The following is a 27,329-nucleotide window of genomic DNA, read 5'->3' on the forward strand; positions in this document are numbered from 1 at the left end:
AACTGAAGTCGCACACGTGGGAGATATGGCTGCCGAGTGAAGTCTGTCTGTGGATTGTATTCTGCCTTTAGAACCTGGAACCACGATAGAAGTCTTGAAACACTAGGTGGGTGAATGAAAAGTCTCGTTCGATGATAACCACTATTTTAAGGTTACTGTGTCACGCAAACAACGACACTTGTGCATTTTAAAGCTTTGCTAAATACAATGTAAAATAGTTGGGATTGAGGCCAGCGTGTTACCGATGTGCGTGGGTCAGTGGCTTTCGTTCGGCCAGCAACTTTTAGGGCTGAGGCATAGTAGGAGTCCAGAGGAGGCGAGGATTTTCACGTGACTGTTGTGGTGAAGTTCCAGAATGATGCTGTTTGGCAGACTTGGAGGAGGGCAAACTTGATACCCCGATCAAGCCCCGTGGTTTGGTTTTTAGAAGTGATTCATCAGGATATGAATCCTAAATTGAAAAAAGATTTTGAGCATTCTGCCAGTCCATGTTGCATTATGGTCAAATGATTTTATGTGAGCTCTTTCCAAGCCTTAGTGTCATCGGGCTTAGTTTGGCGCTGTGCAATGGAAGTCAACTGTAGGAAACTATGACAGACGTCCGTGTCTGCCAGTTTTGTGGATCTGTTGCTGCAATATAACCCGAGAGTTTAGAGTGAAGGGGAAATTCTGACATTTCTTATGCACATCTCCTTTTTTCCTTGGCAGACTAGTATATTACATCTTAGAAAACTGCAATAAGTTAGGGATCGTATGGATTGGCTTCTTTGAAAGGACCCCTTTGTATCATCCTTCAGCCCAAAAACATATACCTAGAATACTCATTAGTTCAAGATTTCTGTGACGTTAGATTTTGCACATTCTGGTACTCTGATTTTTGTCATCATTGCAAAATAATGTATGGCCTTGGCCTTGTTTGATTGGGCGTGCTTTGCAGTTGTCCCTGATGTCCCTTCCAGAGGGTTACTGCTTGCAGTTCTGTCTGGTATCCAGCTCTCTTGGTAGCATATAAAGGGCAAACTTTTTCAGATAATGGATATGTTGGATTAGCAGTTCTCCCGAGTGTTTTCATCCAGCTTCTTGCTAAGGGTCAAGTTCCTAATCAAAAACCTATGCAGAAGACACATGAGCTAAATTAGCTCCCCGCTTGCAGAACAAATTTGTTATACACATTTCTGCTTAAATCTGATTAACTTTTAAATAACACTTCCTGCAAAATCATCATTTGATGTAGAGTAAAAAAAGCAGGAAAATTGCCTCACATTCTCACAGCATAATTCAAGATTATCTTCTTCTTTCGGCTGCTCCCGTTTAGGGTCGCCACAGCGGATCATCTTCTTCCATATCTTCCTGTCCTCGTCATTTTGCTTTGTGACACCCATCACCTGCATGTCCTCTCTCACCACATCCATAGACCTTCGCTTAGGCCTTCCTCTTTTCCTCTTCCCTGGCAGCTCTATCCTTAGCTTCCTTCTCCCAATATACCCAGCATCTCTCCTCTGCACATGTCCAAACCAACGCAATCTCGCCTCTCTGACTTTGTCTCCCAACTGACCCTCTAATGTCCTCATTTCTAATCCTGTCCATCCTCGTCACACCCAATGCAAATCTTAGCATCTTTAACTCTGCCACCTCCAGCTCTATGGGGGTCGCAATTCAATAGTTTTTCAAATGTGAGTGATCATGAATTCTTTTTCTCCTTGCAAAACATTTATTCAGCCAACAAAAGTGTGTCAGTCAGCACTGTTAAGGCTCCTTTTTCATGAGTATGTTGTTTGCCATCTTCTTATATAATATGCTACCGCAGCTGTTCGTTTGTCAATGTCCATGTCACTTTGTTTATATAGCACGTTTAAAACAACATAGGAATGCTGTGGACAAAGTTCTTTACAATAAAAGAAGAAAAACAACATACAATTAACACAAATAACATAAATAGAAATGAAATAAAAGAACATAAAATACTGTAAATAATAAATAGAAGTAATGTTATATAATCACAAAGAGGAAACCATCAGTATTATTGAAGGTTACGGAATGCAAGTGAATAGAAATGAGTCTTTAATCTCGTTTTGAATTGTAGACGACTCCTTGATATGATGAGGTAAAGAGTTCCACAGGCGAGGGGCAGCAGCTGCACAAGCCCTGTCTGTCCCTCTTAGTTTTACACTTAGTACGAGGGACAACAAGAGACAACTGACCAGAAGATCTAAGCTCTCTCGATGGCTGGTGTAAAACACACAATACAGAAAAATAGGCAGGAGCAAGCCCATGCAAAGATTTAAAAACTAGCAACAAGATTTTAAAATCAATTTGAAAACTGATAGGCAGCCAGCATAAAGAAGCTAAAATCGGAGAAACAGAGTCAGATTTTCTTGCCCCAACCAGAAAGTGAGCGGCAGCATTTTGGATCAACTGTAACCTGCGCATCAGGGATTTGTTAATCGCAGAATACAGTGAGTTGACGAGAGTCTGTCCAGGATTTTAAGTCACCTGTAACTCGCAAACCGTTTGACCTATTGACATGAAATTTGGCACACATATACAACGTGACGTCTACTATCCACTTTTGGAATGATGATTTACCTCCAAGGTTATTACTCTTTTTATTTTTAATTTATTGTACTATCAGCTCCTGGCAGCGGCCATGCGGCGCATGCGTACGGGCGCCGTTCTCATCCCTACCACCTTTGTCATCACTTCCTCTGCCTCTTCAATTCTTAAATCATTCTTGAGGCAGATTGAACACTTAAGTGCCAAGTTAAGTGAAAAATTAAAGAAAATGTACTAAGTAATTGCAACGCAAACACTGACTTGATCAGTTTTAACGCGAAAAGATGCCGACGAAAGAAGAGAAGAAGCGGGCTGATAAAGTTGAGAAAAGAAGAGCTGCTCAGGAAGGAGCAAGCGCATCAACCTCTGAACAAACGAATGCTAAACGTACAGAGAAAGAGGATGAAAACTAGTCAAGTTTATTCATTACACCTTATACTTATAGCAGTGTGCCGTGACTGGTAATATATGATTTATTTCTAGATTTTTTTTTGTCTTTTTCCATATTTCTCCACAATAGAATTTTGAATTGTTCATATAAAAAGTCACTTCAAATTTAATGTTACGATAGGAACGGGTAGAATCTTTTGAAACACAGATACATTAATTATTCCCTGCCATCATGTAGTTAGAAGTTTTTGACAATGGTTGGCAATTGTTCTTAGTACCACATTTATCACAGAAGAACCTTGAAACAGGAATGATGATTCTTTTGATCAGATACTGTCTGTAAATCGTACAGCTTGACACACTTTTTGGGTTTCTGCTCGCTGGAGGATCTGGGTCTGTTGTATAATATTTTCGTGACTTTTGAACACTTTCTCATGTTTTTTTTTGTTTTTTTTTTTTGTGTGTGTGACTGTTTTGGCCCGTCCAACTTTTCCTCTTTGCCTGTTGACATTTACAGGATTGTGCTCTGCTAATGTCATTTGTTGTAGCTGCAGCAGTCACTTGTTATAATGTGGTTGCTGTTTACTGAATGAGTCATGCATGGGAAGTTTTTGGAGCCTTTTTGTATTTTAAGCAAACACATGTTGCAACTCTGGAGTCCATGTATTCTGTGACTGTTTTTTGTTAGACGGAAAGAAAAAGAAAGTAATTAAGAAGTAATAAATAAAAGAAAAACAAAACAGTAACTGCTTATTATTATTTTGTTTCTAGGACTGGGAGCCCAGAACTGTAAATCAAATAGAAGCTCTGAGAAAAAGCTGCCTAAAAACTTGATATTCTGTTTGGTTCAAAATTATGTTTTTTTTTTTCCCCATTTGTTTGAATTCTGTTGCCGATCATTCTGCTGCTTATGTTTGCTCTTTTGACGGTCTTCCCCTGGCTTTGACCTTTTATCAGTTTCAAGACTTCGATCGAAAAATAAATCTTGTTGCTCTGATGCAGGGAGCTAGAATGACTTCTTTGGCTCTTTTCAAAAGGACTGCTCGTTTTTGCTACACTGGGTAGAATATGTTTTGTGACATTGCAGGTAGTGCTGGGCGGTATGATCAAAATTCTATATCACGGTATTTTTCAAAATTATACCGGTTTCACGGTATTTCACGGTATTTTTTCCCATGCATGAGTGGATGTTAACCACATTTTCCACTGCAGTTACTGCAGACATCTCGTCAAAACTAGTCTGTTATCTCGAGGAGACAATCAAAAAAAAAAATAACGATATTGCATGTCCTCTCTTGGCTTTCGTTGATCTTTGTAAGCAGCTGCATTAGCATTTGTCATGCTTGGACCACTAAGAGGGTCCTCATGTTATTAAAGATGAGGTTTAGGCCTGAAAAAGCGTGTTTACACTCTGCAATTTTTGAACTAATATAAGGAGCATTTTCACAACCTCCAGTATACCTATTAGGGGCGCAGCGTACATATCAGTTAATGGTGAGCATCTTATGTTTTATAAGGTTCATCTCATGCCCTTGCTATGACTGCATAAAGCAAGATCTGTTTGCAGTGGAGGGCGTCACGGTGGCGCAGTTAGGAGACCTGGGTTCGCTTCCCGGGTCCTCCCTGCGTGGAGTTTGCATGTTCTCCCCGTGTCTGTGTGGGTTTCCATCGGGTGCACCGGTTTCCTCCCACAGTCCAAAGACAAGGTTAGGTGCTTTGGCGATCCTAAATTGTCCCTAGTGTATGTATGTGTGTATGTGTGTGTGTGCCCTGTGGTGGGCTGGCACCCTGCCCGGGGTTTGTTTCATGCCTTGCACCCTGTGTTGGCAGGGATTGGCTCCAGCAGACCCCCGTGACCCTGTACTTGGGAAATAGCCGGTTGGATAATGGATGGATGTTTGCAGTGGAGTATAGCTCCCTGGTTTTGAAAGGATAATGTCCATTTCCGAATCTGAATACAGGTGCATTACTGGAACATTCAAGCCATCAAATGCGATTTGAGAAGCTACTGAATATTTTAGGTCATTTTCTCAGCTGCAGTAAGCCCTGTCAGTTGAAAAGAGTCACCTGCTGCATCAGTATTCATATTTGTTGAACGGTTACAGCATTTGTTAGGTATTACTGGCTTACTAGTACAGTAAACAGACTAATATTACTGTGCTTTCTCACCTTTTCAATCCTAAAATTTGAAATGACCATTTTTATATGACGTTTCTGGATGCTCTCTGCATACAGCACAGTACATTCTTTAACTTGACTGTGATGCTGTCCACTCCCTGCAGAGATCCCATCTTTGCTGAATGTCTTCATATTTAATCCGCTAAGTATTTTTTAAAATCCATAGCATGGTATGCATTAATTATTACTTTATTTATATCACGGTAAATGTTGAGAGGATACTATTAACTTTTGTCATTCTTGCCTTTGCTGCCCGAATTCCTTTACAGCTCACACCATTGTTTCTCTTCCTTGCTTTATAGACTTAACTGCACAATCTCACTATATTTTTCACAAGTGTGTGTCTGTGTGTAAACCCATTAACTAAAAGTGGAGAAGGAAGGGCAAATATAATGGGGATGACATACAGTACGTGATGAAGAGATGCTCTTCAAATATGTTTGCATGTCTTTCTTTACCTTTGATGACCTATTGTATCATATTCAGCCATTCATTCATCATTCTGGCACCCACATAGCCAGACTTTCCTTGAATTTCACCATTGAGGGTACGTGGCACAACACCTGAATCATTCTGTATTAAAAAAAAAAAAGAAAAAACAAAAGACCTTGTGAGTGTACAGGGTGGGCCATTTATATGGATACACCTTAATAAAATGGGAATGGTTGGTAATATTAACTTCCTGTTTGTGGCACATTAGTATATGTGAGGGGGAAAACTTTTCAAGATGGGTAGTGACCATGGTGGCCATTTTGAAGTCTGCCATTTTGGATCCAACTTTTGTTTTTTCAATAGGAAGAGGGTCATGTGATACATCAAACTTATTGGGAATGTCACAAGAAACACAATGGTGTGCTTGGTTTTAACGTAACTTTATTCTTTCATGAGTTATTTACAAGTTTCTGACCACTTATAAAATGTGTTCAATGTGCTGCCCATTGTGTTGGATTGTCAATGCAACCCTCTTCTCCCACTCTTCACACACTGATAGCAACACCGCAGGAGAAATGCTAGCACAGGCTTCCAGTATCCGTAGTTTCAGGTGCTGCACATCTCGTATCTTCACAGCATAGACAATTGCCTTCAGATGACCCCAAAGATAAAAGTCTAAGGGGTCAGATCGGGAGACCTTGGGGCCATTCAACTGGCCCACAACGACCAATCCACTTTCCAGGAAACTGTTCATCTAGGAATGCTCGGACCTGACACCCATAATGTGGTGGTGCACCATCTTGCTGGAAAAACTCAGGGAACGTGCCAGCTTCAGTGCATAAAGAGGGAAACACATCATCATGTAGCAATTTTGCATATCCAGTGGCCTTGAGGTTTCCATTGATGAAGAATGGCCCCACTATCTTTGTACCCCATATACCACACCATACCATCAATTTTTTGTTCCAACAGTCTTGGAGGGATCTATCCAATGTGGGTTAGTGTCAGACCAATAGCGGTGGTTTTGTTTGTTAACTTCACCATTCACATAAAAGTTTGCCTCATCACTGAACAAAATCTTCTGCGTAAACTGAGGGTCCTGTTCCAATTTTTGTTTTGCCCATTCTGCAAATTCAGTGCGCCGATCTGGGTCATCCAGAGATGCTGCAGTAGCTGGAGTTTGTAAGGGTGCCATTTGTGAGTAGCTAATATCCGCGAAGGGATGTTCGACTAATGCCACTCTCCAGTGACATGCGGCGAGTGCTACGCTGTGGGCTCTTGCTGAATGAAGCTAGGACAGCCACTGATGTTTCTTCATTAGTGACAGTTTTCATGCGTCCACATTTTGGCAAATCCAACACTGAACCAGTTTCACGAAACTTAGCAAGCAGTTTGCTAACTGTAGCATGGGAGATGGGTGGTCTCGTAGGGTGTCTTGCATTGAAATCTGCTGCAATGACCCGGTTACTGCGTTCACCAGACATCAACACAATTTCTATCCGCTCCTCACGTGTTAACCTCTGCGACATGTCAATGGCTGTAAACAAAGAGAAACTTGTAAATAACTCATGAAAGAATAAAGTTACGTTAAAACCAAGCACACCATTGTTTTTCTTGTGAAATTCCCAATAAGTTTGATGTGTCACATGACCCTCTTCCTATTGAAAAACCAAAAGTTGGATCCAAAATGGCTGACTTCAAAATGGCCACCATGGTCACCACCCATCTTGAAAAGTTTTCCCCCTCACATATACTAATGTGCCACAAACAGGAAGTTAATATCACCAACCATTCCCATTTTATTAAGGTGTATCCATATAAATGGCCCACCCTGTAGAATTCAGCAAAAACGTAGTGCTTGTTGTCACATCTGATATCTTTTTTTTTTTTTTTTGCTGCCCTTGCAACCAGCGTGGACACATCAAGTATAAACAAGGCTTTCGATGGTGGTTAACATCAGTCTGGTGCATTATAAGCATATGTCTTTAAAAATGACACCAAAGTTCAAATTGAACATAAAGAATTTGGTCTTGTTTTTATTATTTTTGATCAGGAAAATATTGCAAGGAGCAAAGATCTGAAACGGCTGGCAGTCTGACGTGTTTTGCAAGTCTGTAGTTTGGTTGCCCAAAATTTAAAACTGGTAGTCATGGGAGGTAATTTGTCAGCCCTTGTAAAAGGCAGAGCACACAATTTATATATAAACTATGTACTTACATACTTCCAATAGAATAGCACAGTAGGATATAACTCCTGGCTTTTGTGACAACACTGTAAGAGTCCAAGTTGCATGGCAATGTATTTTCCACTAGTATGAAGTGAAGGAGGAGACCATAAAAAAGAATGTGTTATAGAAGACAGTCTAAGTTTTCAGAAACATTTTGCTGAGTTTTAATCACCTAATCTATAAAGAAACTTATTGTCGCTACTTTATTTTTGTGTTAGTGAGATTTCAATAAAAAATTTAATTTGTAACAGAACATATCTATGCTAAACTGGGTGAAGATAACACTGAATAAGTACCTAAAAAACTAGGACTAGGGACTTAATGGGTAAATGTACATGTCGCTGACAATGTCTGATCAAAGCCTGGTCACAAGTGTATTGACTCCTGTTTTATATCATAAACTTATGGTCACACACGTGCAATTGGGAGGCAGCTAAAGGTCCTGAATAATAGTAGTACCACGCCAGACCAGGGGGTGGCAAGCTGCACTGACTTTCTGTCTCAATCCTCTGCAGACCATCCACGGGAAATCCCGCTCTCTTCCAGGACCTAGGATGACATCACTTCCGTTACCAGCGCTATTGACGATGTCACTTCTGATACCTGTGCCATTGATGACGTCACGTCCGGTCCCAATGACATCACTTCCTGTCTCGGCCTTTAAAGCTGCCATATTTCTCATCCTAAGTCAGTTCTGTTTTGGATTCAGACTTGTAAAGAACTCAATACGAATTACCCATTTGCAGCCAGGGCACAATATACGGCCGCCCCAAACCTTTTTCGATGTCTTTGGGCTATTCTTGCGACACTATGTTTGCGTTTACTTCAGGCTCAGTGTAAAAAGTATTCTGGAACATAAATAAAGATGATACATGTACTGAAGTTATTGGGACAATGTCACAAGACTGTGGCAGCAGGAGTAGTGTGCTTGTGCACACTGAAGTGTGTTTATATTCCACTCTGAAGGCCCAAAGCAAACTACACTCAACTTTGCAACTTCCTCGGTTTGTTTCTGTTACTTAATTAGCAGTTTGTGGAAATTTACTTTATTTTTAAGCACAACACAAATGTGTCACACTCATTTAACATCAGTACATTGGACATGTTTCAATTTTGAGTGGAAATGTTTCAGCCTGCAATGTATGAGACAAAATCTCAGTGTACAGTTTATGCACTCTTAAGAAAATGCAACTCATAATAATTTTGAACAATTCTTTTTGTTCTGTTTTAATCTTTAATCTAAATTTGAATAAGTGACATTGTCATAATATACCATGCTTTAAGATGGTTCTGAAAAATGGCCTTCAATGAGATATAATTACAGTATGTCTTTAGGTAGCTTGCAAATGATCTTTAACTGGGGTGGAATGGTCCGCATGACCATCTCTAAAAATTTCTCTTAATTGGTTAAAAATATGTGCAGTAAGACTGTAATTGAGTACAGTTGTACAGACATTTTAAATCTGGAATGTGGTGTTTAGCATTCTAGACATAGACCTGGATTAGAAGTTTATCGAATAAGATACAACTCAACCGGGCCCGTGAAGCTTTTTTAATAGCTCAGCGTTGCATAGCGTTGTGTGAGGTTGTAATCTTTACTTCTTAATCGATCAGGAGCAGTACACCTCTTGCTTGCAAAAAACAGCTCTAGTTTATTGATTCTCGCATGACTGTATGTACATTCCTTTGTGTCCAATATCTACTGAAGGTTCTCTTATGAGAAAGTGGCATTATAAATCCAAGAAAAATAAATGTACTACTTCTCTGTCTAACCAGCTTGATAAAAAGAGGCTTCCCAGTTGTATTCTTTAGGAAGGTTTTCGTGTGTGACATGTCTAAGGGGAAAAAATCTAGCAACACCAATGGAATGCTTTGCTTTGCAGAATGAAAAAATGGTTTTAAAGAAGAAGAAGAAAGAGGAATTTAAAGCTGGGTCATTTGTTCTGGAAGATGGAACGTTTGAAAAACTTCAAGGTACAAACACTGCTTAAATTGGAAATCATTTTATATTTAGTGTGTAATACTGAACTATGCTTTGCATGAAAGAGTTACAAGTTTAGTGCATCTTACAAGTTTTAGGTAGAGAAAAATTATTCCTTTAGGGCTGCCACAAATGATTATTTTGTAAATGAGTAATCTTTTTCAATGAATCAATTTTATCAATTCATTGATTAAACATTTATTTCTCTCTATTATAATAAATAAAATCTTTTTATCCTGCGACGAGATGTGATCTTTTAAAGAGACTTTTTGGAATGAAGTCCCCTGAGACGGTGACTTTTGCCATTAGATTCTTTCAAGTCACGTCCTACTTAAAACCATTTTCAAAGAAGACCATGGTCCTCTCACCTCTCAGTCTTGTGAATGCTTTTGTCAGACACACTTCTTGTTCTCTCAGCTCTTATAAATCTTAATGTTTTCCTCACTTTTAACTTCCCAATTAAAGAAGACGTATTATGTCCAAATCTTATTTAAGAATTTCATCACAAAGCGTTATCAACAGAAGAAATGAGTACACGGGCAATCCTAGCACTGAGAAACGAGGAAGTCAAATTAATTTACACCAAGAATGTTGATTGGTAACATGGCAAAATGGTTAAATGCGTATCAATAGAATGTGCTGAAACAGTTGGCGGTGATCGTGCGGAAGATGAAAGCAACAACTTACAATATCTCGAAGAATATCTACAACTGTTAACACTGTCCTGTCTTCCACCAGCCGAATTACTGTAGATCAGGGGTGTCCAACTCCAGTCCTGGTGGGCCTCAGTGGCTGCAGGTTTTCATTCTAACCATCTTCCTAATTAGTGAGCCATTTTTGCTGCTTATTAACTTGTTTTTCCTTAGTTTTAATTGATATGACTCAGACTCATTAGTTGTCCACCACGTGACCAGCTAACATGAAAATAAAGAAAGGTGAAGGTCTCGGTCATGTTTGTCTGCTCAGGTCACCAAAACATCTTGACGGTGATCTTAGAAAAAACAGAAAATCAACAGTCTGCTGTGGCAGAACGAGAGCAGCAACAAGTCCTGATACAGTATTCAATAACGGCTTTAATGAACAGCAAGAATTGGCTTCTCATTAAGAAACTGGTTGGAGTGAAATTGGCTGGAGTTTAACGTTCCAATTTACCTGGTCATCTGTCAGCTCATTTCACATCTCATTTCTGTTTGGCTGTTATTTAATGAAGAAACGAATCCATTCAGAGGACTGAATCCTTAAAAAAAGGGCCATTAAAATGAAGGGCAAAGAAGTTAATTAGCAGTGAAAACTGGCCACTGATTAGGAAAAGGCTTAGAACGAAAACCTGCAGCCACTGCGGCCCACCAGGACCGGAGTGGGACACCCCTGCTGTAGATAGAAGGATGTATCCAAGAAAGGTAATGTAGTATGTCTCCTGCGGATAACATTAGACACCAAAGGAGATGTTGATATGCCATTTGTATTAAAACGTTAACAGTTTCCCGTTAAAATAGATTTTGCAAAGACAATTAACAAATTACAGGGACAAACATTTGAAAAATTCGTTTTATTTAATAAAGAGAAAGAAATGAAATGCAATCATGGGCAGTTATATGCCACGTGTATGCAAATGTAACACTTCACATGAAAATTCAAATCTGTTTAAATTGTACATTCACATCCCTATACGCGAGTGGCAGAACCACAAAGAGGCTAGTGCGTAGCGCTGGCCAGGGGGTTGGCGAGCAAAGCGAGCTGGGGGCAAAGTCCCCTAGTTGTCCAAAAAAATTCAAGCAGATGTATGATCAACTCTGCTAAATTTTGAAAAATACATCTTTTTGAGTCAGCCTGATTGTTTATTAAATATGATTAATTTCCAAATTAATAATTGGAGAAAAATGGCTAAAAATAACTTAATAAAGCTGACCTATGTTTATGTAGGATGTTATTACTGCTCAGTTTTGATAGCTGCTGATAAGTAGTTTTCTTTCAGATCCAGGTCACAGTCAAAGAGTTACAAGTTGCCAACCCTGGCATAAGCAACTGGCAAAGGGTGAAAATGCAACTCTACCATAAATAAAGCTAGCAAGTGCATTTCACAGACCAGTCTGTGGTATTTAGCTAGCCATTTTATTGAAACATTATTTTGCTACAGTGCATTCGCAAGTAATAATTATGGCAACTGACAAGTGCATTTAGCAATTTATCTTTTATGCTTACAGAAATGTGGCTTTTACTTTTGTCACTTGTGTGAATTTTGTAATATAAAGACGTTCACAACACTAAAACATCTTTTTTCAAATAGCTAAGTAAGTGTAAGTGGGTACAATATTGTTGTCCTTTGCTATATTGTCAGTGTGTTTCAATTTTAGGTGTCCGTACATTGAGCTATTGCAGTTGTGGAACACCATCTTTTTTTTTTTTTTACACAATGAGCATCCATACTACAATGAAATGCACCTACACAGAGGAGAATTTTGCTTGATATTTGGAAGAACATTCTTCTGCTGAATGTGATATAGCTACTGCCATAATTGGCCTACTCAAAAACTGTACAAACAGTTGTAGTATGCACAAAGAGACAACTTGTTCATTAAGAAAATGTAATTTGATTAAAATTTGTACTCAATTATATTAATTAATCACAGCAGCCCTAAATTCTTTGAATATTTGATTTGTATAAGCACCGTTTGTCAGTTTGTCAGTTGTTTTACTTGCATGACACCTTTTTGGGAGAATGCAGATATTAGTCATAGCTGGCTTTATGTCGGTGTACGGTTACCCTAATGAAACAGCCTTTACTTACTACTTCTAGATACTGAAGGAGGCCCAGTGGGTAAGGAGATAATGGCAATCTTACAGGAATGTGCCCAAAAGAGAGATGGAATATTCCAGATCCAACTGATAAAGAAGGTTAGTGTGGTTGTTTGATTCTTTTTATTTTAATTTATTTTTTTCTGATATTTGGTGATTATCTCCTGTCTTCCAGCACATGGTATTTGGTCACAAAATAATTTTTGACTGATTTTGCAGCTTGTTGTTGCTTGTCTATTTTATACTAATAAAAGGCAAAGCCCTCACTGACTGACTTACTGACTCACTCATCACTAATTCTCCAACTTCCCGTGTAGGTAGAAGGCTGAAATTTGGCAGGCTCATTCCTTACAGGTTACTTTCAAAAGTTAAGCAGGTTTCATTTTGAAATTCTATGTGTAACGGTCATAACTGAATCCTACTTACGTACATGTATACAGCCATAGCCTGCAGCTCGGTCGCCTCTGTGAGGCGGAGTTGCGTCCCCCATTCCCACGTCTCCCATGTAATTGACTGCCCAAACGTTGTGGTACATTTTCTGGTGCGGCTAGACGGAAACAAGTTCGTCACGCTGTCACTAAATACTCGCAGGCAAATCCACAACTTCATAGAGACGCTGCCAACCAGAAAGCAAGAAAGAAAGAAAACAAGGTAAAGAAACGGAACGAATATCTTATTTATAAACGGCGCAGATATATTCACATGTACTTAACCTATATTACAACTACAGTATATACACATATAAATTAGACACCCAGACACACACAATCCCCACACGTTCCCCCAGTCCTTTATCTGAACTTTTGATTTATATAAAGGAGAGTTGGGATCCGAGAGACTGTGTTTGTGGAGGGATGGGGAGTTAAGGCGGGTGGGGGAGTCACGTCATCATCTCCCCTCCCATTCACCTCATTTCATTCACTTTATTTCGCTCCGAGCTGAGCTCCGCAGTTGACGCGGTCTTGCCGTTCTTTTTTCTTAGTGTTTAGTCCTCTCTCCTTTACTGATTTATATAAAGTAGAGTTAAGATCCGAGAGACTGTGTTTGTGGAGGGATTGAGAGTTAAGGCGGGTGGGGGAGTCACGTCATCATCTCCCCTCCCATTCACCTCATTTCATTCACTTCATTTCGCTCCGAACTGAGCTCCGCAGTTGACTCGGTCTTGCGGAAACAACTTTGTGACGCTGCCGCCAAATACTCACAGAAAAATCCACAAGTTAATAGAAACGCTGTCGCTAAAGTTTCTCCACACTCTGAATCCTCCAGGCACTCCTGAGCATAATCTAATTTTGAAGGTTGGGGCACCAATAATGTTACTGAAAAACTTACAGCCATCGAAACTTTGTAACGGCACGAAACTTCAGGTCATGTGTCTGCAAAAGAACCTAATTGAGGCAACTATTTTTACTGGCAGTTGCTCAGGGGAGAGAGTTTTTATTCCTCCCATCCCCGTTATACCCTCTGATCTCCCATTTCAATTCAAATGCCTCCAATTTCCAGTAAGGCTCTGCTTCGCAATGATGATTAATAAGTCTCAGGGACAGACCCTACAAAAGGTTGCCATTGCTTTGAGGCAAGATTGCTTTTCACATGGCTAACTATACGTTGCATGCTCAAGAGTAAACTCGCACAGCTTGGTCATATTACAACCGGAGTGCTGAACTGACAACGTGGTATACAAAGAGATCCTTAACAAATAATTATTAGTATATTTTCCCTCAGTTTAAAAAGGTTTACTTTTCTTCTTAATAAAAATTTAAAAGCAGTACTTCGCCGCTGCAAAGCGCGGGTATTTTGCTAGCGTAATTACATAAATGCACAATCTTTGCTTCAGTCTAATAATAGTCCTTTATTGAGACACCTGCTCTTAATAGGAGAGTATTCTGATCTGTTGAGATGAGGGTAATACAATGGTATAAACGCACCCTTTGGAACAGGTTATCTTAAAGTATTTGGATATATTTTCCACCATACTTTTTTTTTCTTTTTCTTTTAGTTGCTAAATCACTGTTGATGGAAAAACAGCCATATAAAATAATGCTGCTACCACCATACATCACTGTAGGTATGGTGTTTTTATAGGAATAAGCTGTGATATTTTGTACCAAGCATATCTCTTTCAACTTTGGCCATAAAGCTCTGTCTTGGTCTCATATGACCACAAAACCTTTTTCATTGTCACTCTAATGCTAATTGGCAGACTGCCAACAGGTTTTCACATGGTTCTATTTGAATTATGGCCTCTTCTACCACCATTTCATACAGGCCAGTATAATGCTGGTTGACAGGTGAACCTTTACCCTCAGCTACAGAACTCTGTAACACTTTCAAAGTTGTGGCTGGAGTTTTTCTTGCAAATCTTCTTTTTGTTTGTGTAAATTGATTGATTGATTTCATGTAACTTACGCTTCCTGATAGTCATACCAACAAACACTTGAATATTATTTCCTTTTGTGTTATTTCACCTTTAATGTCTTGGGAATGTTCTTTAGTCTTCATTTTCACAACTTCCCATGAGGTTCACAATACTCCTACCTTAATTGTGGGGTTTAATGATTTTATTTTAATGATTAGCTGGTTAGATTAATGCAGTTGTGGTCTTGTTAGGTATTTGGATTTCATCTGTGAAAGTCTGCACTTCAACTGCATCCAGTTTCCAGCACGCAGGTTTGAATACTAATGCAGAAACATATTTTAATTTATTGTCTGCTTAAGTGTTTTTCCTATAATGAGCCAGTCAGGTCAGGTTGGGGAGCATGCACTGGTATAGCGCATTGCTGCACCCACCACTCGATGAAACAGCTCGGGATCCTGGTTGTATTCCCCCAGGCAGACCCGCGATTCAGTCCCTCCTACCGGAAATGACTATCTATCTGCCGCAGCCAGGTGTTACGTGGGTGCCCCCTTGGCCTGGTCCAACCGTCCGGGCCCTCAACAATGAGGATCCTGTGAGCCAAAGCTATAGTGCCGTAACTGACGCTCCCTCACATTGCAGGTAATGTGCCTCATTCGGGACTCCAGGAGGCACCACGACTCTAAAGACTTGGACCTTCGTCCTTTTGCAGATATCAGGAGCGCCACACACCCCTTTCCAGCGACCTCATGACCCCCCTTACTCTCCCAATCTGTCTACTGACTTCATAGGAAGAGTCACCAGAGACATGAATGTCACTGCCGAGGTAAGGAAACCACTCCTAAAGGTCGACACTCACTCCTCAGGCAGACACACTACTGATGTCTGTGCCCAAGAGGTTGTTAAAGGCCTGGATCTTGGTTTTTATCAGGACACACTCAAGCCCAGACACTCAGAATTTTCACTCATTCTCTTAAGAGCCCCACTCAGAGCCTCCATTGACTTCGCAAAGATCACACTATCGTCAGCAAGGTCAAGACAGTAAATCTTTGTTCACCCACAGATGCTCCACAGCCACTGGACCCCACAGCCTTACCCTATACCCAGTCCATACAAACATTGAACAGAGTAGGAGCAGAACACATGCCTGACAAACCCCAGAATCAACTGGGAAAAACACAGAGGTTCTGCCTCCACTCTGCATAGCACTCACAGTACCATAGGCTGGCCATGATATCCAGCAACTTTGAGGTTATCCTGCAAAGTCTCAGGATATCCCACAGGGTAGCTTGATTAACCGAGTCGAACACTTTATGCAAATCGACAAAGGCTGCAAAGAAACTCTTGCTGATATTCGAGTTTATGCTCCATGAGAACCCTCAGTCCAAGGATTTGGTCGATGGTAGACTTCTTAGGCATTCTCCGGTCGCTGATAGGTGAGCAAGTGATCACGGATCCTATTAAGGATGACCCTAGCAAGGACCATACCTGGCAAGGTGAGCAGTGTTTTCCCCCTGTAGTTACCAAAATCCAGGCGATCACACTTCCCTTTCCAAATAGGAACGACAAGTCCCGTTTTCCAGTCAGTTGGGATGATGCCCATCTCCCAAATGAAAGCAACGATTGCTTGCAATGCCAGGAGGACAGCCTTACCACCAACCTGGAGATATTCACCCTGGATACTACAGATCCCTGCAGCCTTCCCTACCCTCATCTGGATCACCACCTGCACAATCTCAGTGAGACTGAGTGGTTCACAGCTAATTGGAGGATTAACCTCAGGAACCATGGACACAGAGATATCCAACATCCTAACCGGATGATCAGCTCTAAACAGCTGCTCAGTAGCCAGCCCAGTGGGACACAACTGCAGTGTCATCCGTAAGGACCAGTCCATCATCTGCTCTGACTGTGACACTCCGAGGAAAAGATTTGGGTGTGCATAATACTTTGATTCCTCTGTAAGCAGGATGTGGGTCACTAGGCCATAGATGGTGTGTCACTCGCACACAGATTCCTCTAACAAGCGCCTCCTTATCTGCCCTCAGAGCCCTCGCAGCCGTCTTTTTCAGTTCTCGGTACAGATGGGAGTTGTCATCAAGCCTGTGCACTGCAACTCCTCTCTGTGATATTCAGAATGTCCGGCGAGATAAAACACCTCCTTCTGGGAACACTGGTAAAACGTTGTTACACAAAAATAGCTAATTTGGAGGTGCAAGGCACTACAATTAAAATATTCAAGGGAGCATTGTAGGATTTGTTGTTCATTAATTTTAGAGAATTTGTCCTGGATCTGAATACTTTTGTAAGGCACAGCGTGTATATATAAACACACCCACCCCAAATACTGTATATTGTCTCTTTCTTTGTATTCTGTATTTTACTAACCACACATGTGCTCCATTATTGCTTCTACCTCTTCATGATCACTTTATATAGCTGACAGAGTGATCTGTGTCATTCTGATAACCTCTGCATCATTCTTTGTTTTAATGTGAATTTGTTGTGGGATTACTTTAGTAAACAGTAGTATTATTATTTTGCTTTATTATATAACCAAAATGGAATATTGCTAATACCTACTACTGTTGTGGAAGATTCAATTTATACTTTAATTGTTAACCCTTATGCATTCATTGTTTGCAATTGACTTTACCTATTTTTTTTCAATTACCATTTTTATTTTTTCAATTGCCTTGTTTTTAGTAATATAGCTACTTATGTATTGTTATGATGCCATTGACAGTAACATGTCAACTGTGTCCGGCACTGGTGCTTTGTTCTAAGTGAATGTTGAAGTAAGGGATTTCTACTTATTTGATGGTAATTATTTGTAAGTGGTAAAATTGCTATGATTTGTATTATTGTATGAAACTCTATGAGTTTATGATTTCATCTCCATGGCAGCCCAAGCTCGTACAATATGTTTATTTTGAATGTCTTTCTTTGTCTCACAATGAATGTTTTTGTAGCTCAGTAGTAAAACTCAAAGTTAGGTAGTGCTATGCTCTCAACTGCTTTAGAACTCTGCGCAAATCCAGAATTAGAAAATTAAATGAAATCAGATACAGGGCTATTCAAAATGAAAGAGCAGAATTCAAAAATGTAGTTCCAACAAACTGTATTAGACAGAAACACATTCCGCACATCACTGGATAGAGGAAAGTTCAAAGTTTGGTCCTATGGACCTTGAAGTTGCCTGCACTCATCATGAGCACCATTTGTAGCGCGACAAACCTCAAAACGGTAGACCATTTCTTGCCACCCATGATTCAACTGGTCGCTAGTTACTGAATTCACAGCTTTCTCAATTATTTTCGCGTTTGAAACGGAAATTATGTATGACCACAGAACATATTATAATGCACTCGTCCACAACAGTTAGGTTACACAGAGAAAGTGAGAGAGAAGGCTCACAGGCTCGCTGATCAACGTATACGCAATCACAATTGATGGCCTCACAAACACCCGAACAACGTGCTTACGTATGACCATAACAGTCAGGTTACACAGACAAAGTGAGACAGAAGCAGATCGAGAGAGAGAGAGAGCGAGCTGATCAGCGAAAACGACAATCACAATTGAGGGCCTTACAATTCACAGGCTACCACGTCACACAGGCATCAGGGTCTGTATATGGAGGGATTCAATTATAACATTGAAAAAGATTATTGCCTACATCCAAAAGTTACAATAAGAGAAATGGACATCATGTGTGAATACTGCCAAGCACAGAGGGTTACATTTGAATCACGTGGGATGTGTTGTCCAGACAGCAAGGTGAAATTAACACCTTTAAGCCATCCACCTGAACCGTTGTTGTCTTTTATTTCTGGCACAAATCCACATTCAACTCATTTTTTACAGAACATTAGAAAATACAATTCGTGTTTTCAGATGACATCGTTTGGCACCATGCCTGCTACTGAGGAGTCTGGCTTTATGCCAACATTTAAAATGCAGGGGCAAATCTGTCATAGAATTGGGTCATTAATGCCGTTACCTCATTAGAGCCACACATTTTTCCCCTTCCACTCAGTGAGCGAAGCCACTGGGCAATCTGCTAGTTTTACTATACACAAGAAACAATGCTTGGTGGCATTCAGTGGTACCTTTAGGCGGGCTTTTAAACTTTGAACTTTCCTGTATCCAGTGATGGGTAGAATGTGTGCCTGTCTTATACAGTTTGTTTGAAATACATTTTTGAAATCTCCTCTTTCATTTTGAATGGCCCTGTATATTACATATGTTTGTTTGTCCCCTTAGTCACATTTTAGAGGTTATGAACATTAGTTGGCCTTTACGATCTAAATGAACGATACAGCTTTAGTATTTGCATATTCATATTCAGCCATGAAGTATGTTGTTTTTCCAATCTCAGCAATTGCATGTTTAATTTTAATACAGTCCCTGTAATTCTTCTACTTACAGTCACATGAGTGCAGTAGTAACTTTCTGTACTACCAAATCTTTACAAAACTGGTATCATTAGGATTTTGGACTACTGGTATTGACCAGGTATTGAAGTATCAGTTCTTATTGGTGATATCCTTACTAACAACTGTGAGCTATCTACTCTCTCTCTCTCTCTGTATATGTATGTATGTATGTATATGTGTATATATATATGTATATATATATATATATATATATATATATATATATATATATATATATATATATATATATATATATATATATATATATATATATATACACACACACACACAGTTAGGTCCATAAATATTTGGACAGAGACAACTTTTTCCTAATTTTGGTTCTGTACGTTACCACAATGAATTTTAAATGAAACAACTCAGATGCAGTTGAAGTGCAGGCTTTCAGCTTTAATTCAGTGGGGTGAACAAAAAGATTGCATAAAAATGTGAGGCAACTAAAGCATTTTTTTAACACAATCCCTTCATTTCAGGGGCTCAAAGGTAATTGGAAAATTGACTCAAAGGCTATTTCATGGGCAGGTGTGTTCAAGTCCGTCGATACGCCTTATCAATTAAGCAGAAAAAAGGCCTGGAGTTGATTTGAGGTTTGGTGCTTGCATGTGGAAGATTTTGCTGTGAACAGACAACATGCGGTCAAAGGAGCTCTCCATGCAGGTAAAAGAAGCCATCCTTAAGCTGTGAAAACAGAAAAAAACCCATTATCCAAAGCACACCACATCATCTGTAAAATATGGCGGAGTCAGGCAGTGTGATGGCTTGGGCGTGCATGGCTGCCAGTGGCACTGGGACACTAGTTTTTATTGATGATGTGACACAGGACAGATGTAGCCGAATGAATTCTGAGGTGTTCAGAGACATACCGTCTGCTCAAATCCAACTAAATGCAGTCAAATTGATTGGCCGGCGGGCGTTTCATGATACAGATGGACAATACCCAAAACATACAGCCAAAGCAACCCAGGACTTTATTAAAGCAAAGAAGTGGAAAATTCTTGAATGGCCAAGTCAGTCACCTGATCTTAACCTAATTGAGCAGGCATTTCACTTGTTGAAGACTAAACTTCGGACAGAAAGGCCCACAAACAAACAGCAACTGAAAGCCGCTGCAGTAAAGGCCTGGCAGAGCATTAAAAATAGGAAACCCAGCATCTGGTGATGTCCAGGAGTTCAAGACTTCAGGCTCATTGCCAGCAAAGGGTTTTCAACCAAGTATTAGAAATGAACATTTTATTTCCAGTTATTTCATTTGTCCAATTACTTTTGAGCCCCTGAAATGAAGGGATTGTGTTAAAAAAATGCTTTAGTTGCCTCACATTTTTATGCAATCTTTTTGTTCAACCCTTTGAATTAAAGCTGAAAGTGGCTTATTTTAAAACCTACGTATATATGTTTTGTATCATTCTTTTCAGAATTTGTCGAACGTTAATCTGATGATGTTAGATTTTCAGATTCTTATTCTGTTTCTAAATTATAAATTAAAAAATATCAAGAACTTGTGTCCCGCGAGACGAGACTTTGTGCCAAAAGATTTAACCACAGAAATTAAAGACAAAGAGTAGGACAGCTGCTGTAGAGGCTTTTAAATGTTTGAAGAGCTCGCTGCAGATCAAGCCAGCAACTGATCGAGCAAAGAGGAGGTAAAAAAAAAAAAACCTATTTGTTTCCCATTGTATCGCCGTTTAAGAGGGGTTTCGGAGGAACAACGCATCTCCTTGGGGTGCGTTCAGCCCCCCTCTTCACAACGCAAGCAGCAGGGATGTGAAGTCGCTGGTGCATAGCACAGGCTGGGGGTTTTAGTGCGAAGCAAGCAGGAGGTGAACCCCCTAGTTTTACAGTAAAATGTCACTACCTAGATGAAGATTGATGGGTGAAATCATTCTACTACAGACGCATAATCTTCCAATGAGACATACAGCTCATAGGCTTGTCAAGACCCTAAATCAGGGCTATTCAATTACAATTTCAACTTGGCCAGATTTTCAAACGAAGAAATTTAGCTGGGCCAGACATTTTCACCGGCTGGTAAGCAGCAGATAATGACAAGTTTTAAACCAACACAAATGAATTTATTGAAAAATAAGTAGTAATTATTTATTGTTTCCCTTTTAAATTTGGTCATATCTGAAACACACATCAAATAGTGCTTAAAAATATTTTAAAAAGGTATAATTGAACAGAATCTGAGGTAGTGGCAATACTTTTTTTTTCCACATTTGAAATAAAAAAAAAATAAAAAAAAATGTGGTCATATCTGACCTAATCACACCTCAGAGTCCATAAAAACAACATGATTACATCTTGCCTGAAGAAGGGGCCCGAGTTGCCTCGAAAGCTTGCATATTGTAATCTTTTTAGTTAGCCAATAAAAGCTGTCATTTTGCTTGGCTTTTCTCTACATTTATAATGGCTAACATGGTACAACACCCTAGTATTAAAGTCAGAAGAAAGAAAGAAATGAATGAGCCTGTGATCGAGATATTTGGAAAGTCGGCTGCTGGGCTGGTGAATTCAGTTAGTACAGCTCATCTAACAATGATTTCTTGTATTCCTTATTGGCAGCATTTCATTTAAGAGAAATCCAGATCAGGAAGAGTAGGAAAAGTGGAGCAGCAGATACATCTCTTCAGATGTGTATCGGTTGAGATACAGTACATCTGCTTGGTTCAGATGTACACATTGGTTTGAATAGGACAGTTGGGATTTACAGGCAGGCTCTGTGTCTCCATTCTGCTTCATCTTATATTTTATACAAGCAAGATGCATTGAGCGACACATTTGTGTAACATGTGTCTTAACCTTGATGAGAGGCAACCAGAGCAGTTACAGAACATTGATGTTGATCTTGAATACTGGCATGAAGGTTTACATTCTGAATGCTTGACTGACCCCCGGACATGTCAATATGCTCCTATTCCTAAACAAAATGCTTGAAAATATTTTCAGTAAAATATGACATATTTTCACTTCAAATTAAAATATATATTTACACAAAGAATACTGTATATAAAGTGGGTACGGAAAGTATTCAGATCCCCTTCAATTTTTCACTCTTTGTTATATTGCAGCCATTTGCTAAAATCATTTAAATTTTTTTTTCCTCATTAATGTACACACAGCACCCCATATTGACAGACAAAAAAAGAATTTTTGTTCTAGATTTATTAAAAAAGAAAAACTGAAATATCACATGGTCCTAAGTATTCAGACCCTTTGCTCAGTATTTAGTAGAAGCACCCTTTTGAGCTAATACAGCCATGAGTCTTCTTGGGAAAGATGCAACAAGTTTTTCACACCTGGATTTGGGGATCCTCTGCCATTCCTCCTTGCAGATCCTCTCCAGTTCTGTCAGGTTGGATGGTAAACGTTGGTGGACGGCCATTTTTAGATCTCTCCAGAGATGCTCAATTGGGTTTAAGTCAGGGCTCTGGCTGGGCCATTCAAGAACAGTCACAGAGTTGTTGTGAAGCCACTCCTTCGTTATTTTAGCTGTGTGCTTAGGGTCATTGTCTTGTTGGAAGGTAAACCATCGGCCCAGTCTGAGGTCCTTAGCACTCTGAAGAAGGTTTTTGTCCAGGATATCCCTGTACTTGGCCGTATTCATCTTTCCTTCGATTGCAACCAGTCGTCCTGTCCCTGCAGCTGAAAAACACCCTCACAGCATGATGCTGCCACCGCCATGCTTCACTGTGAGGACTGTATTGGACAAGTGATGAGCAGTGCCTGGTTGTTTCTACACATACCACTTAGAATTAAGGCCAAAAAGTTCTATCTTGGAGTTTGCTAAAAGACACCTGAAGGACTCTGAGATGGTGAGAAATAAAATTCTCTGGTCTGATGAGACTAAGATAGAACAAGCTGTCGCTTTTAACAATCAGAGTCCACCTATCAATTATGAAATTTACCTCAGTGGTTTAGTTAAATACTATTTTTGGTTGACTTGGGCTAGATCAGGTACTTTTTTCATCTATTCAGTATTTTTTCTTGCATATCCCTTAGCAGAAAAAAATGTACCAAATATGTAGCAGTGTGTATGTCTTATGATGGGTGGAGACAGATCAGGATTTGGTGTGGTACTTTTTTCCCCCTGATTCAGTGTAATGTAAACACATTTGCTTCCATCACAACTAAACAATTTGTAGTAGACAAGATATAAATTATATTAATTGTGCTTTATTTCAGATTGGTCCCCTTTTCAGGAAACTCCAAGGGCATGTGATGGAGGCTGAGGCAAATACACCTTTACTCCATGACCTCCTGCAGATTTTAATAGCACTTTACTTTTCAGTTGACTCCAAAAACCCACAAAAGAAAGCTTTGATGAGGTATGTTCCTTGCTAATTTATAGGTGTGATTATTTGGTGTTCAAATGTTTCACTACTTGTTTTCAATAATAACTATTCCCTTGTGCTATTTCCATCAACAGTGTGCTTCTCAGCATTCCAGATGCACTACAGCCCATAGCTGTTAGGTTTATGGTCCAGTGTCTCAAGGAGCAGTTGCAGTCTGAGAGCCCAGCATTTTATAGACCAGTAACTGATGCTATAGCAGCCTGCACAGAGAACAGCTTTAATCTTGGTAATTATAGTTTACTGTGAAGTGTGTGATTATTTTTAAGATAAGAGTATGGCAACATTTTTATTAATCATAAGTAAATAATACTTTGAAGGAACAACTAAATCAATGTCTTCGTTAGTTAGTCCAGGGTCTGCTTGTCCAAGCAGAATTAGTTTCACATCAACAATGTGTGTTTGGCACCACTGAGCCACAAATCGAAGACACATTAATACAATGCACGTTATTAGAATAAAATAAAAGATATGTATTTTTTACAAAGCACCTCTTCAGCAATTATCCACACTAACAAGACAAATAAATAATTCTTCCTCATTTTTTACCTCTGTCAACAGTTGCGTCCCAAATCTGACTTCCCAATGTGAGGCAGCAGACTCCTTTTAAGTCATATCTGATAATGCTTCCAGTGTCACTCTGTGCCTTCGAGGAAGCTTCTCGTCAAGAGAAGGAGCATATCGCCTGCAGGCCTATTGACTATTCGGTAGACAAGCATCAAGGATGTGAAATTAATATGTGGTACTACAGGGAGCCAATGTAGCAACCTGAAGAGAGGATTGACATGTGCCCATCTTGGCATGTTGAATACAAGACAAGCCGCTGCATTTTGTACTATTCTGCACTGCACTGACTTAATGGCACATGCTGGTCCTCCTGCTAGTAGTGAGTTACAGTAATCCAGTTACGACTAAACCAAAGCCTAGACCAGAAGCTGACTCAGTTAAATAAGGTTGAGTTTTGCGGATGTTATATTGATTAGTAAATGATAAATTCTAGGATAATGTGCAGTTTAAAACATCTAACTAAATACCCCAATTAAATACACATTTAGAAGGTTTTTTCGGTCAATCCTTTCCTATTTAAAAGTCTAATCTATACACATTTTCAATGTAATTTATGTGTCTCTTCCTCTCATGTAACAGATGCACAAGTTTTTATTTTTTAACATATCCACCATTTTGTTTGGTGGTCATTGGCCACTGTTTCTGTTACACAAAACTGTTCAACAAGCTAACTGGAGTAATTCAGTATGCATAGGCAACTGATTATTAAAACTGTTTTGCATAAGAGTTAATCACTGTTATTTGTGCTTTATAGAAAAATATTAATATGCTCGAATGAAATACAATAAGTTGCAATTAATATGCAGTTCATTTTGATAAAAAATTTGAATTGTGCAATTAATTGGAATACTTTTTTTAATCAAACAGCAACTCCAGCTATAATGCTCACTTTGTCCTTATTAATGCTGTTCTATTTAGTCCACCTGTCTTTTAGGATTAGTCCGCTCAAGATATTAAATCTTTTTTAAAACTTAATTGCCCTGTGGTGGGTTGGCACCCTGCCCAGGATTGGTTCCTGCCTTGTGCCCTGTGTTGGCTGGGATTGGCTCCAGCAGACCCCCGTGACCCTGTATTCGGATTCAGCGGGTTAGAAGATGGATGGATGGAAAACATAATTGCTTTAGGAAGACATTTTGATATAATCCTCCATATTATAAGTGCTTTATAACAGGATTCACTGATATTATTTTCCAAGTACTGTTGAGAAAAGTCATTATTTATAGACAGCAAGATTTTTATACATGAAAAATGCGTAAAAGACTAATATATAAACTGTCTGCTTCTTTTAAAGCAGTAGAGGATTTACCATCCTCTATTTTGCATGCATCTGCTGCACAGTTACCTCTTTTTTTTAATACATTTGCAACTGTATTCCTCCAGTTAGTTCAGTGCCGCACTGAAGCTTTTGGAGATAAGATGGCACCTCTTTAGCTGTAATGTGTAGCCTCTGGACAGTACCATCACAGATGATGTCTCAATTAGGTCATCAGATGACAAAGTGAGAGTCCACAGATATTAAACTTTGATGGACAGAAGAGGTGCAGCAAAGTGTGAGGCATTGCTACTGTTACTGATCTTGCATACATCCTTACTGACTACAGGCAGAAAATCGGTATGGTAAGCCGCTAAACTTTCCCCTTTAAATCAGTCCTCAGAAAACTGGCAAAATAATCGCAAGTTGAGCACTATAAGCCTAAAGACTGGATATTCATGCTAATATTTTTAATTAAATCAAACAACTCTTGTCAGTATTTGTGTTTTCTCAAAGCTTGTGATAGCTTATATCATAGTAGTTGACACACGAGTGTTAAACGACATGCTTGTTATTATTAGGGGTCTGATTGTTTGGTGGTGTAACTTTCTCAAAAACTTTATATAAAGTTATTTTTGAGTAGCAGTCTGTCTGAGTCCTATGATTTGTCTTCTGTAGGGCACATGTGTATTCAGGCGATGCTATTGGAAGGTAAGTAGTTTACCTGCTTTTTATCAAATTTGCAGTGACAAGCTGTTTCTTTTTACTAAATGTCCACTTTCAACTTGGCTGTTAGTGACTTTACTTTTTCTCTGTAGTCTTCCAGTTTCTTCAGAAAGCACTGTCTCAGTACCAACTCCAGAACAGGTATAGTTGCTTCCATGCTATGTTATAGCTAAATAAAAAAATGACTTGGTTAAGGATTTCTTTCCATAACAAATTGCCATCTTAATTGTCAGTGTTTCCTGCTGGTTATGATGGTGGGCCTTATGTCTGCAAGTTAGGATCTTCGAACCAGTTTCTGGGTCTCTTTGTAACTCTGATCATGTTGCTTAACTTAACATCTACAAAGTTATGGGAAACGTTATGTGCACATTTATTTTTGTGTTATTTTGCATTAGAGTTTCAGCTAAATATACATTTGTAATGTAAAATCACATTTCCAGTGGTTGGTCATGGTGTGATCTTGCATATAAGGTATGCCATTTTCATTTTGCACACTTTCTTGAACTTTAAAAATAATATCTCCAGCTCACCCTGCATCATTTCCTGTGTCAAAAAAGTACTTTTTCAGCACCAGCTTTTTGAAGTTTTATTGCAATTTAGTTATAGTTCTCCCTTATCGGGGGTATTACAGTAGTAATCTCACATGTCATTTTGCTGCCAAGTTTCTTCTAAACAGTGAGCTGACAGTCAGACTTTTGAAGAGTTTAAAGGCAGGAATATTATTTTTTTTTTACATTAAAGTGGAAAAATGATCTGATAAAAGAGAATTGGAGGAGTCATGCTATGCATGGAGAAGAACAGCAGAGTGTTAGAAAAGAGAGGCACATTGTCTGCGTCAGAAATTTAAAGAGTTGAGTTCACACCTTTTCATTTTGTCCTGTAATTAAAACGGACACTCTTTGTCTAAGTGTGGATGGTGAGTGAGTTTTTGTTTAGTACAGAAGCTCACAATCTTAATTAGGAACAGTGGCGGCTGGTGAAAATGTTTTGAGGTGGGGCTGTGGTACAGCAAACAATTTCTCAAACAATTCTTCACAAATCAAAGCAATATGATTTATTGCAATGCAA

At 39.3% G+C, this 27,329-nt stretch overlaps 1 protein-coding gene across 1 annotated transcript in view; it reads left to right on the forward strand.

The window, feature by feature from the left end:
- The first annotated feature begins 3 nt into the window (after positions 1-3).
- Positions 4-27,329, forward strand: part of LOC120516336 (thyroid adenoma-associated protein homolog) — a 156,288-nt gene continuing 128,962 nt past the window's right edge. Inside the window, 7 exon segments of the mRNA XM_039737938.1 lie at positions 4-106; positions 9,664-9,754; positions 12,559-12,656; positions 23,550-23,692; positions 23,794-23,945; positions 26,214-26,246; positions 26,354-26,402. Coding sequence (XP_039593872.1) covers positions 9,673-9,754; positions 12,559-12,656; positions 23,550-23,692; positions 23,794-23,945; positions 26,214-26,246; positions 26,354-26,402 — 557 coding nt within the window. The 5' untranslated portion in view covers positions 4-106; positions 9,664-9,672.

This window comes from Polypterus senegalus, chromosome 16 (genome assembly GCF_016835505.1).
Source record: "Polypterus senegalus isolate Bchr_013 chromosome 16, ASM1683550v1, whole genome shotgun sequence".
Taxonomy (NCBI): Eukaryota; Metazoa; Chordata; class Cladistia; order Polypteriformes; family Polypteridae; genus Polypterus; species Polypterus senegalus.